At 45.0% G+C, this 12,693-nt stretch overlaps 1 protein-coding gene across 1 annotated transcript in view; it reads right to left on the reverse strand.

Moving 5' to 3' along the window:
* LOC114353071 (uncharacterized) overlaps positions 1-12,693 on the reverse strand; it is a 65,432-nt gene that overhangs the window by 3,678 nt on the left and 49,061 nt on the right. Inside the window, exons 14-24 of the mRNA XM_028304888.1 lie at positions 11,220-11,380; positions 10,465-10,596; positions 9,588-9,719; positions 8,869-9,096; positions 8,286-8,417; positions 8,096-8,227; positions 7,027-7,158; positions 6,177-6,308; positions 3,188-3,352; positions 1,990-2,108; positions 1,051-1,158 (exon numbers count right to left, since the gene is read on the reverse strand). Coding sequence (XP_028160689.1) covers positions 1,051-1,158; positions 1,990-2,108; positions 3,188-3,352; positions 6,177-6,308; positions 7,027-7,158; positions 8,096-8,227; positions 8,286-8,417; positions 8,869-9,096; positions 9,588-9,719; positions 10,465-10,596; positions 11,220-11,380 — 1,573 coding nt within the window. The remainder of the gene's footprint in view (positions 1-1,050; positions 1,159-1,989; positions 2,109-3,187; positions 3,353-6,176; positions 6,309-7,026; positions 7,159-8,095; positions 8,228-8,285; positions 8,418-8,868; positions 9,097-9,587; positions 9,720-10,464; positions 10,597-11,219; positions 11,381-12,693) is intronic.

Below are 12,693 nucleotides of genomic sequence, written 5' to 3' on the forward strand. Positions count from 1 at the left end.
GGTTGCCGGTATGGGATCCTCGTCGATGAGGCTGCCGATCATTATCTTTTTGGACTGCTGTAACAAATTCAATTAATCAGGACCTCAGAAGCGAGCTGCAACCATTGAGAACATTATTACGAAGTTATGATGCGATGTAGTTCCGTGTGATGTCACAAAGTAGTGCACTTTTAAGCACTCTTTGACGTCACGAACCTCTTTTGGCACCCTTCATCTCTTTCAATTTTCATTAGTTTGAAAAAGTGAAAAATACGTGTCGAGTATTTTTTGATAACTGAAGGACTAATTCAAACTCTTGGTTTTTTATCCCGGAAATATCCCTATTACCTGTAACATATCCAAAACGTATGCTACAGACTTAAATAACATAGTGGTAGCTAGCCAGGCGGACTTAGAAACGGCTCCACTACAAACAAAAATATAAAAACTTAATTCCTAAACGTTAAGCTAGCACCCATAACACAAGAATATGAATTGCTTACTTTGGGGCTAGATAGCGCTGTGTGAAATTGTCCAAAGATATTTATATTTTATTTTTTATTTTATTTTATTCCGAAACCACTGGAGCGATTCGAAATATTCACCATAGAGTTTAAAAACACCCATTTTTGTCGCTTGCTCCCAACGAGTCACACTGGTACTAATCACATACATTAAATACCTTTAATAACAAGATAAAAGAGCTTTCATTATAAATAAACAATGTACAAAATACATTAAAAAATCAAATAATATGAAAGCTTTCAGTCAGAAAATACAGGTTATCGAGTAGGGGTGTGCCATGTGACTTGATGGGATTTTTTTCCCCAACGAATAAGAATAAGAATACTTTATTCAGCATAGAAAAATAAAATAAAAATGAATAAAATAAAAATGAGTTTTGGTGTGACTCATTGGGAACAAGCGGTTTTTGATTTTGTGATGTGAAAGTGGTTCATATTTGTTTGGTCTGTCACGTTATAATATTATGTCAATGTCACCCCTCCATTGCTTCTCCTGTCATAACTCAGTCACTGACTAAATTTGGTCTGGACCTTTAGAATGCGTTACCTTATCCGAGGCGGCAGGCGCGACGGTCAGCGACGCAGGCGCCAGCTTGCGGAAGGGATCTCCCGCGGCCAACGCGCCGTCGAGAGAGCCGGGCTTCGCGGGGAATGGCTGTATAACAATCAAATCAAATCAAAAATATTCATTAAAATTTCTTAGCGCTTAGAGTCGCTTTTCAAAGTAATAAATAAACAACTTGTAAAAATCGAACTGCCTAAAGCGGGAATCGAAAATATTTATTCAATTTTGACCAGTATTTTGGACATCAAATATAATTAAAAAGGTATCCCTTATAGAGCACTTTACATGTCTCCTTATCTTATGGGCCCTACCAGCGCTTCAAGACAAACATTATGGCAAGTACTGAGAAGAAACGCCGGAACAATCTCAGTAATCAATATAAGTTATTATAACATAGAATCCTTATAAACTACGATGGCCGAGGGTAGTCAATTATAAAAGAAATCAATTTTTTGGTCAACATCCGGCTCGAAGGACCAAATTTAGCCAACAACTTCAATTGCAATACAACATACACCTGTTTCTGCAAATTATAAAACCGATCTTGCCACGACAAAGAAAAAATTCCGTGCTTTTAAGTAATTTTGTGAAACATATTATTGGCACGTTCACAAAATAGGTTCCCATAGTTATTGCTTACTGTCCGTGGTGTATATTATTATCTTGTTTCATAAAGGTTATTAAACCTTTATTTTGTCACCTGTTACCGACTTTGCACTGGAGGGAAGTCGAACCCTAACTTCAAAGTCCTATGTTCTTCTGATTAATTTAGTTGCAGGTCCAATGACAGTTTAACTTTCCCGGGACAAACTTGACCCTCACTGGTTGGGTTTTTATTGGCGGTCAAGCTGTAGATCCTGGCTGCACAGGAGTTGCAGCGGTGGGAACGAAAGGTGGGAATAGTCCCGTATCTGATCTTACCTTTTCGGGCACAGGCGCTAGCTTCCTTGGCGGCGGCTTGGCGGCGACGGAGCCGGCGCTGTACGTGCGAGGCCGCATCTTTAGAGACGGATCTATCTCTATGGGGATCGGCTCGAACTCTGCAACAATATTATTTTTAAAATAAAAATACAAACAGTGAAGCATAGAACCTCTTCCTTTTTTATGTCGGTTAAAAACAATACTCATCTTCAACCGGTGTTACCATTAATGACATTTGGTACTGAATTTGGCATCTCACTATTTTTTATTAAGCTTAAAGTTGCACAGCGTACTATGGACAGGGTTGTGTTCGAATCAGAAATGAGGAGATTCACTAACGAAGTAACGTCTTCTTGTCCAAAATATCTCAGTGTCTAAAGACGAAAGTCTGCAACCAGTGTTACCAATATGACATTGAATCGTGGCTTTATAAGAAATCTCAAAGCACCGTGCTATGGTGAGGCCAAATCCTCCATTTACTTCTAGAGGGTTATACTCCTGCAGTGGAGACAACAGGACCGGATCTACTTACACTGCTTTTCTCGCACACATTTTCTCGCGTTCGCATTGGCGTATCTAGGGTCATTTTTCAGGGGTGCTGGACCCCTGAAATGTCATAATAAGGGGTGGAGGGTGCAATTGGTTTCTGGGATGGGCCTCCATTTTCTTCTGGTAAATGGAGTTCTGTTCCTGTGGAGACCAAATGACTTGATGATGCTGACCTTTCTCCTGATGCGGCTGCGGGAAGTCGGCCATATACGGAAGCATCTGGATGCGGGTAGCGCAAGACCAGTGGAAATCCTTGGGGGTCGCCTGTGTTCAGCAGTGGACGTCCTATGGCTGAAATGATGATGATGACGAATGTTAGCGCTAACCCTGACCTTTCTCAGCCAGCCAATCTTGAGTCACTGGGGAATGCCTCTTGGGCGTCCTGTGGCTGAAATATGATGATGATGATCAGAAAGTCAGCCATATACGGAAGCACCTGGATGCGTTTTGGAAATACTTGGGGGAGATCTATGTCCAGCTGTGACGTCATTTGGCTGAATGAAGCACCTGGATGCGTTTTGGAAATACTTGGGGGAGATCTATGTCCAGCTGTGACGTCATTTGGCTGAATGAAGCACCTGGATGCGTTTTGGAAATACTTGGGGGCGGTCTATGTCCAGCTGTGACGTCATTGGGCTATACGACTGACCTTTCTCCTGATGCGTCTGCGGGAAGTCGGCCATGTACGCGGCCAGGTTGTTGACGCTGACGCCGAGCGCTAGAGACGCCGCCTCCACCGAGATCTCGCCGCGCTGCAGTCGCTCCAGCACTTCCGACGGGCCTGATGGATTATGCTGATCTTTCTCCTTTTGCCCTTATAATAAAGCTCAAAGTTGCAGATACAGCGTGCTATTACGGAGCATACCCGTAGAGCTGATGGTCTTTAAGGCAGAAAAGTTCTTAAGTAGCGACCAAGGGCCGGAAGACGTAGTGTGGGCAGGCCGAAGATCTGGTGAAGGTCGCGGGAAGCACTTGGATACGGACAACGTAGAATGGGTCGTTATGGAAATTCTTGGGGGAGGTTTTTATCCAGCAGTAGACGTAATTTAGCTGAAATGAATGAATGAACGAATGGAGAAGTCAAAACCTCGATTTACTGGTAAATTGGAGTTCTGCTCCTGCAGTGGAGACTAACATCCTAATGATGATTTAGTGCTTCTAAGACTAACTGATGGCAATCCTGACCTTCCTCTTGATGTGGGAGGAGACTAAATGACCTGATGAAGCCCACCTTGTGGACTCAAAGGTTGCAGTAAGGCTCTGGAAACAGACCAATCGGTCAATCTGGAAAGCTTTTTCCACCTGGAACTTATCATGACACTGACCTTTCTCCTGATGCGTCTGCGGGAAGTCGGCCATGTACGCGGAAAGGTTGTTNTTTCTGGCATGGAGGCAAGCCCATCTTGCAACGGATGAGCTAGAAGGCAGACGTGGAGCTGGTTGGCTTAGAATCCGGTGTGACGAAGGCAAATACTTGATTCATCTGTGCTTGGTTCAGGTGGCATGCTGATTACAATGCCTACTTTATAAAATTACATTATTGCATTAAAAATCTTATCTGTCTTTCTTGTGATGCTTTTGGGTTATAGATTCATGCAGAAAAATGACAACACTGTAGTCTGTATGTATGACGAGTTTTGCTTGATTTTAGGCAAAAAACTGATTTATCTGTGCGTGATTCATATGGTCAGGGCCCTATATGAATCATAAAATAAATTAGTTTTTGGTCTTTCAAGCACCAAAAAAGGGTTTTTTTTAACTAAGAATGACATCCCAGACTGCATCTCACTTAAGACCAGGTGCGATTGCGGTCTTGTTATGAATAAAAAATACATTATCATTTTTATGCTAAGAATAATTGGTGTTTAAACAGTAAATACGTAGTTATATCCTTTAAGCTAGCAACCATAACACAAGCATATTTTATTTGTTGCTTATTTTGTAGCTAAATGGTGCTGTATAAAATTGCCAACGATTTATTTTTATTATTATTTCAGCTACACTTATGGCGTCCATAGCACATAATAATATACTGCTGAGCATAGGCCTCCAATGATTTCGAGATTAACTGATTGCCATTGCCACAACCTCTATAAGCTCATCTCACCTTCTTCACCTTGTGGGTGGACGTCTTAACAACGATAGCTTGGATAAGTGATACAGCTCGGTAGTCATCTAAAATACCTTAGTGCCATAAGATGAAAGTCTACATCCAGTGTGTGTTTATCAGTGATGACAAATTGTACTGAAAAGCAGCCTCTCACTGTAGGCTTACGAACCACAAAATTGCATAGTGTACTATGGAGTGGACTATGCTTGTTTTTTATGCAATCGAATCCGAAATGAGGAGATCCGTAAACGATCTAAAGTCGTATAGTGGCATAGTCCGATGTTTTAGCAAGCTGAAGTGATAATACAGAAATGATGGCCGATGGGATAGCACGTTTCTGGAGTGAAAGCTACGTGCCGGCAAGCTCAGTGTAGAACGTCCTCCCACAGGAAGGCGCAGGATGTAAACACACAACCGGTCATTATGTAAATCATTGGGAGAGGCTTATGTTCAGTTGAAATGATTATGATGATGACAAAATATTATGGATGTACCTATACTAAAGTTTCAAAAAAAAGTTTTTTCACGAATTATTGTTGAATCGTTGCATTTTTTAATAACAACAGATCATTGTTTTTGTAATAATATGATTATTTTCTTAATTTAGAGCCAATTGTACATAAATATCATAAATTTTATTTCTATTTTTGATTAATATGTAACAAATTCTGATTCATATGGGCACAAAATATTTGAACGTCGATATCTTGAAAACTACTTTACAAAAACGAGTCCCTTATCCAAATATATGTTATTGGGGGTACCTATTTTCATATGAGTCTATGTTACAAACCTAAAATTGAATTTGAAATTTGTCCATATGAATCAGCCGAAGAATGCGATTTCGAAGAAGTGCCCACAGATGAACGTAGACTCCTTTCTGAAGTTTGTTTAAATAATAATACACATAATCAAAGTCTACAATGTAAATAGGTCTATACAACCTTAGACTGGGCAGCGTCTGGGAAATTATACGTCTTTTAGTCCAAATTACCTCAGTGTCTAAAGACGAAAGTCTGAACCAATGATTTTTACACATGGTACTGGAACGTGGCCTCTCTTTATAAGTCTTTTAAAGAAGCTCAGCGAGCTATGGAGAGGGCAATGCTCAATGTTTCTTTAAGTCGAATCATGATTCAGGAATGAGGAGACCCATGAACAAACTTAAGTCGCTAACATAGTCTGACGGATTAGCAAGCTGAAGTGGCAATGAGCAGGGCACATAGTATGCAGAACTGATGGCCGATGGGGCAGCAAGGTTCCGGAGACCACGTACCAGCAAGCGCAGCGTAGGACAAGATGTGCTGACGACCTGTTAAAGGCAACATAAAGGCGCTGGAAGCAGGGCGCTACCAACCGACCTTTGTGGAGTTTATTGGGGAAGGCCTGTGTTCAGCAGTGGACGTTCTGTGGCTGAAATGATGATGAATGTTAGCGCTAACCCTGACCTTTCTCAGCCGGCTAATCTGGAGTCACTGGGGAATGCTTTTTGGGCGTCCTGTGGCTGAAATGACTTGATAAAGTTCACCTTTCTCCTGATGCGGCTGCGGGAAGTCGGCCATGTACGCGGCCAGGTTGTTGACGCTGACGCCGAGCGCTAGAGACGCCGCCTCCACCGAGATCTCGCCGCGCTGCAGTCGCTCCAGCACTTCGGACGGGCCTGATAGATTATACTGATCTTTCTCCTATAGGTTGGGCAGCGTTAAAACTACATGGCGTCTTCTTATCCAAAGTACCTAAAGACGGAAGTCTACAACCTTCGACTGGACAGCATTCGGGAAACTAAGTGTTTTCGTCCAAAATACCTCAAGTGTTTAAAGCTGAAAGTCTGCAATCAGTGTGTTATCACAATGAGATATGGTAGTGAAACGTCGCCTCCACTATAGTCCTTGTAAGGAAGCTCAAAAGGCTACATGAGGAGATCCATGAACAAACTAAAGCCGCTGACATAGCCCGACGGATGAAATGGCAATGAGCAGAGCAAATAATTACGCAGAACTGACGGTCAATGGGGCAGCTATGATCTCATAAAGGTAGCAGGAAGGCGCAGGTTGGTAAATTATAGTTTTGTTCCTGTGGAGACTTAATGACTTGATCAAGCTCACGTTTCGCCTGGAGCGACTGCGGGAAGTCGGCCATATACGGAAGCATCTGGATGCGGGCAGCGCAAGACCAGTGGAAATCCTTGGGGGACGCCTGTGTTCAGCAGTGGACGTCCTGTGGCTGAAATGATGATGATGACGAATGTTAGCGCTAGCACTGACCTTTCTCCTGATGTGGCTGCGGGAAGTCGGCCATATATGGAAGCACCTAGATGCGGGCAGAGTTGTGGATACTTGAGAGAGGTCTATGTCCAGCTGTGACGTCATTTGACTGACCTTTCTCCTGATGCGGCTGCGGGAAGTCGGCCATGTACGCGGCCAGGTTGTTGACGCTGACGCCGAGCGCTAGAGACGCCGCCTCCACCGAGATCTCGCCGCGCTGCAGTCGCTCCAGCACTTCGGACGGGCCTGATAGATTATACTGATCTTTCTCCTATAGGTTGGGCAGCGTTAAGACTACACAACGTCTTCTTATCCAAAGTACCTAAAGACAGAAGTCTACAACCTTCGACTGGGCACTGTTCGGGAAACTACACGTCTTTTTGTCCAAAATACCTCAGAGTCTAAAGACGAAAGTCTGCAACCAGTGTTACCAATATGGCACTGAAACGTGGCCTTATAAGAAAGCTCAAAGCAGCGTGCTATAGAGGCCAAATCCTCCATTTGCTTTTCTCTCACACATTTTCTCGCGTTCGCATTGGCGTATCTAGGGTCATTTTTCAGGGGTGCTGGACCCCTGAAATGTCATGATAAGGGGGGAGTGTGTAATTGGTTTCTGAGATGGGCCTCAATTTTCTTCTGGTAAATGGNGTAAATGGAGTTCTGTTCCTGTGGAGACCAAATGACTTGATGATGCTGACTTTTCACTCTGGATGCAGACCAATCGGTCAATCTGGAAAGCTTTTTCATCTGGAACTTGCTCTTAGTGCTCTTGCAATGGACACTAACTGATAGCAATCCTGGCTTCTCTCTTGATGTGGGAGGAGACTAAATGACATATGATGCTGACCTTTCTCCTGGTGCTAGCTATTTGTCCACTTTGTGAACTCAAAGGTAGCACGAAGGCTCTGGATGCAGACCGCTACCTTCCTCCTCCATTTGCCTCTGGTAAATTGTAGTTCTGCTTCTGTGGTGGAGACTAACCTTTCTCAGCCAGCCAATCTGGAGTCACTGGGGAATGCCTATTGGGCGTCCTGTGGCTGAAATGACCTGATAAAGCTGACCTTTCTCCTGATGTGGCTGCGGGAAGTCGGCCATATATGGAAGCACCTAGATGCGGGCAGCGTTGTGGATACTTGAGGGAGGTCTATGTCCAGCTGTGACGTCATTGGGCTATATGACTGACCTTCCTCCTGGTGCGTCTGCGGGAAGTCGGCCATGTACGCGGCCAGGTTGTTGACGCTCACGCCGAGCGCTAGAACTAGAACTTGGGGGAGGTCTATGTCCAGTTGTGACGTCATTTGGCTGAATGGAGCACCTGGATGCGTTTTGGAAATACTTGGGAGACTGTGACGTCATTGGGCTGAATGACTCACCTTTCTCCTGGTGCGTCTGCGGGAAGTCGGCCATGTACGCGGCCAGGTTGTTGACGCTGACGCCGAGCGCTAGAGACGCCGCCTCCACCGAGATCTCGCCGCGCTGCAGTCGCTCCAGCACTTCGGACGGGCCTGATAGATTATACTGATCTTTCTCCTATAGGTTGGGCAGCGTTAAGACTACACAACGTCTTCTTATCCAAAGTACCTAAAGACAGAAGTCTACAACCTTCGACTGGGCACTGTTCGGGAAACTACACGTCTTTTTGTCCAAAATACCTCAGAGTCTAAAGACGAAAGTCTGCAACCAGTGTTACCAATATGGCACTGAAACGTGGCCTTATAAGAAAGCTCAAAGCAGCGTGCTATAGAGGCCAAATCCTCCATTTGCTTTTCTCTCACACATTTTCTCGCGTTCGCATTGGCGTATCTAGGGTCATTTTTCAGGGGTGCTGGACCCCTGAAATGTCATGATAAGGGGGGAGTGTGTAATTGGTTTCTGAGATGGGCCTCAATTTTCTTCTGGTAAATGGGGTTCCGCTCCTGTGGAGACCAAATGACTTGATCAAGCTCTGAAGCTCACCTTTCTCCTGGTGTGGTTGCGGAAAGTCCGCCATATACAGAAGCACCTGGATGAATCTGGAAAGCTTTTTCATCTGGAACTTATCATAAGGCTGACCTTTCTCCTGATGCGTCTGCGGGAAGTCGGCCATGTACGCGGCCAGGTTGTTGACGCTGACGCCGAGCGCTAGAGACGCCGCCTCCACCGAGATCTCGCCGCGCTGCAGTCGCTCCAGCACTTCGGACGGGCCTGATGGATTATACTGATCTTTCTCCTATAGGGCAGCGTTGAAACTACACAACGTTTTCTTATCCAAAATACCTAAAGACGAAAGTCTACAACCAGAGTGTGTTACATATGGCACTGAAACGTGGCCTTATAAGAAAGCACAAAGCAGCGCGCCGCGGCGTGCTATAGACTTTAAGTCCTCTATTTGCCTCTGGTAAATTAGAGAGTTGTGCTCCTGAAGTGGAGACCCTTTGACCTGATAACGATGATGGTTTTAATGTTCCTGCAGAGGAGACTAACTTATGGCAATCCTGACCTTTCTCTTAATGTGAGTGAAGACTAAATGATCTGACGCTGCTCAACTTTCTCCTGGTGCTAGCTCTGTCCACCTTGTAAGGTGCAGGAAGGCTCTGAATGCAGACCGCTACCAACATACCTTTGTGGAAATCTTTGGGGAAGGCTTTTGTTAAGCAGTGGGAGTCCTGTGGCTGAAATGACTTGATAAAATTCACCTTTCTCCTGGTGCGTCTGCGGGAAGTCGGCCATGTACGCGGCCAGGTTGTTGACGCTGACGCCGAGCGCTAGAGACGCCGCCTCCACCGAGATCTCGCCGCGCTGCAGTCGCTCCAGCACTTCGGACGGTTCTGATGGATTATACTGACCTATCTCCTATAGGGCAGCGTTGAAACTACACAACGTCTTCTTATCCAAAGTACCTAAAGACAGAAGTCTACAACCTTCGACTGGGCACTGTTTGGGAAATTACACGTCTTTTTGTCCAAAATACCTCAGTGTCTAAAGACGAAAGTCTGCAATCAGTGTGTATCACCAGCATGATAATATGGTAGGGAAATGAGGCCTCACACTACAGTATAGACCTCGTAAGGAAGTCCAGCTTACTATGGAACACAATTGACTATCGATGGGGCAGCAAGGTTCTGGAATAGACGGTACGTCCCAACACAAGGTGGACAGATGACTTCATAAAGGCGCTGGATGCAGGCCGCTACCAACCAATCGGGCAATCATTGGGGCAGATCTATGTTCTGCAGTAGACGTCCTGTGGCTGAAATAGTGTCCTTTCTCAGCCAGCCAATCCGGACTCAAAGGTTGCAGGAAGGTTTTGGACGCAGGCTGCTACCAACCGATCTGGAAACCATTGCGGTCCTGTGGCTGAAATAAGTGAAATACTGTCCTTTCTCAGCCCGCCAATCTGGAGTCACTGGGGAATGCCTATTGGGCGTCCTGTGGCTGAAATGACCTGATAAAGCTGACCTTTCTCCTGATGTGGCTGCGGGAAGTCGGCCATATATGGAAGCACCTAGATGCGGGCAGAGTTGTGGATACTTGAGGGAGACCTATGTCCAGCTGTGACGTCATTTGACTCACCTTTCTCCTGGTGCGTCTGCGGGAAGTCGGCCATGTACGCGGCCAGGTTGTTGACGCTGACGCCGAGCGCTAGAGACGCCGCCTCCACCGAGATCTCGCCGCGCTGCAGTCGCTCCAGCACTTCGGACGGGCCTGATGGATTATAGTGATCTTTCTCCTATAGGTTGGGCAGCGTTAAGACTACACAACGTCTTCTTATCCAAAGTACCTAAAGACAGAAGTCTACAACCTTCCACTGGGCACTTTTTGGGAAATTATACGTCCTTTTGTCCAAATTACCTCAGTGTCTAAAGACGAAAGTCTGCAACCAGTGTGTATCACCAGCATGATAATATGGTAGGGAAATGAGGCCTCCACTATAGTCCTTGTAAGGAAGCTCAAAAGGCTACATGAGGAGATCCATGAACAAACTAAAGCCGCTGACATAGCCCGACGGATGAAATGGCAATGAGCAGAGCAAATAATTACGCAGAACTGACGGTCAATGGGGCAGCTATGATCTCATAAAGGTAGCAGGAAGGCGCAGGTTGGTAAATTATAGTTTTGTTCCTGTGGAGACTTAATGACTTGATCAAGCTCACGTTCCGCCTGGCGCGACTGCGGGAAGTCGGCCATATACGAAAGCATCTGGATGCGGGCAGCGCAAGACCAGTGGATATCCTTGGGGGACGCCTGTGTTCAGCAGTGGACGTCCTGTGGCTGAAATGATGATTTTCAGTGGACGTCCTGTGGCTGAAATGACTTGATAAATTCACCTTTCTCCTGATGCGGCTGCGGGAAGTCGGCCATGTACGCGGCCAGGTTGTTGACGCTGACGCCGAGCGCTAGAGACGCCGCCTCCACCGAGATCTCGCCGCGCTGCAGTCGCTCCAGCACTTCGGACGGGCCTTTGGCCTGCCAGAAGTCGCGGGCCGTTCTGTGGGACACAAATTAGAATGACTCTATTAACCAATAATTCCAAAACACCAATTTAATTATTTATTTAAGGCACAGCTACAAAGAACAAACAATAACAATACAATTAACACAACAACATTGCACAATATTAATTCTGAACTCCAATCCCTTAAATAACTGGGCACCGAAAACAGAGCTTACGTAAATACATCAAATTTTGTATGATTGAAATTTTAATAGCTTAGAAATCAATTATAATACGAACTTATCGCACCTATTTTCCTATTAGAAGATTAATTTTGACAGCCCATACAATAGGTACTGTGGACGCAAATTCGCGTTTTTAATACTCGTATTTCTAAAGGGACATAAAATTAACACGCTGGACGCCACGCGGCTCACCGGTGAGCCTCGATTCGAACAATACAATAAAATTTCGACGGGTTCATCCAGTGTCTAATGCTCGTTTTCACCATTAATTCCTAATTTTTAAGTGACCCCTTTGAAAACCAAATTCATGTTATGTGTTACCATAGGAATTACTTAAAAATTAGGGATTGATGGTGAAAACGGGCAAAAGTAGCTCAGTTGGAAGAGCAATTAGTCGCCCGGCAAGCGAAAGGTCGTGAGTTCGATTCCCGCCTTGGGCAGTTCGATTTTTTCAACTTGTTTATTTAAAATACAATTTCTATTGTGTCTAGTGTCTCTGCAGTGTCAACAACTTAATTATCTATCCCAGGGACGACCAGTCGGTGTGTGTACGTACAGATACTCAACGCTGCGCTCCGTTTACGTTTCAGCATCGTTTGAACTAGCTGTCCAATCAAGTTTCTTTCGTTTCAGCTGTAAACTAAAGCGACCAGTGTCAAATATGTATCACGTACCGGTACGGCCTGTTGATGCACCCGTACACGTCTCTGTACCGTCCGTACAGCGTCCCGTAGCTCACGCCGAGGATCTCTGCCGCTTGCTTCATCTCTAATTCCTTCATACGGACTGCTTCCATTACCTGTAGGAATCAAATGAATTTAGTAGGCTATTGCCCGTTTTCACCATCAATCCCTAATTTTTATGTGACCTTGCAAACTAAATTGTCTATAACATAATATTTGTAATGTAATATGCCTATAACATAATATTTGTAATGTAACTTGGTTGGCGATTGTAACGGGNCCCGTACAGCGTCCCGTAGCTCACGCTGAGGATCTCTGCCGCTTGCTTCATTTCTAGTTCCTTCATACTAACACCCGTATTCAAAAACATCACTATGAGGTATCACAGTGCGCGTGGACGCACATGGTGACACACGAACCAATCACAGAGCTCTATTCG

Source organism: Ostrinia furnacalis, unplaced genomic scaffold, assembly GCF_004193835.3.
Source record: "Ostrinia furnacalis isolate ACB-3 unplaced genomic scaffold, ASM419383v2 OfSCF1604, whole genome shotgun sequence".
Lineage (NCBI taxonomy): Eukaryota > Metazoa > Arthropoda > Insecta > Lepidoptera > Crambidae > Ostrinia > Ostrinia furnacalis.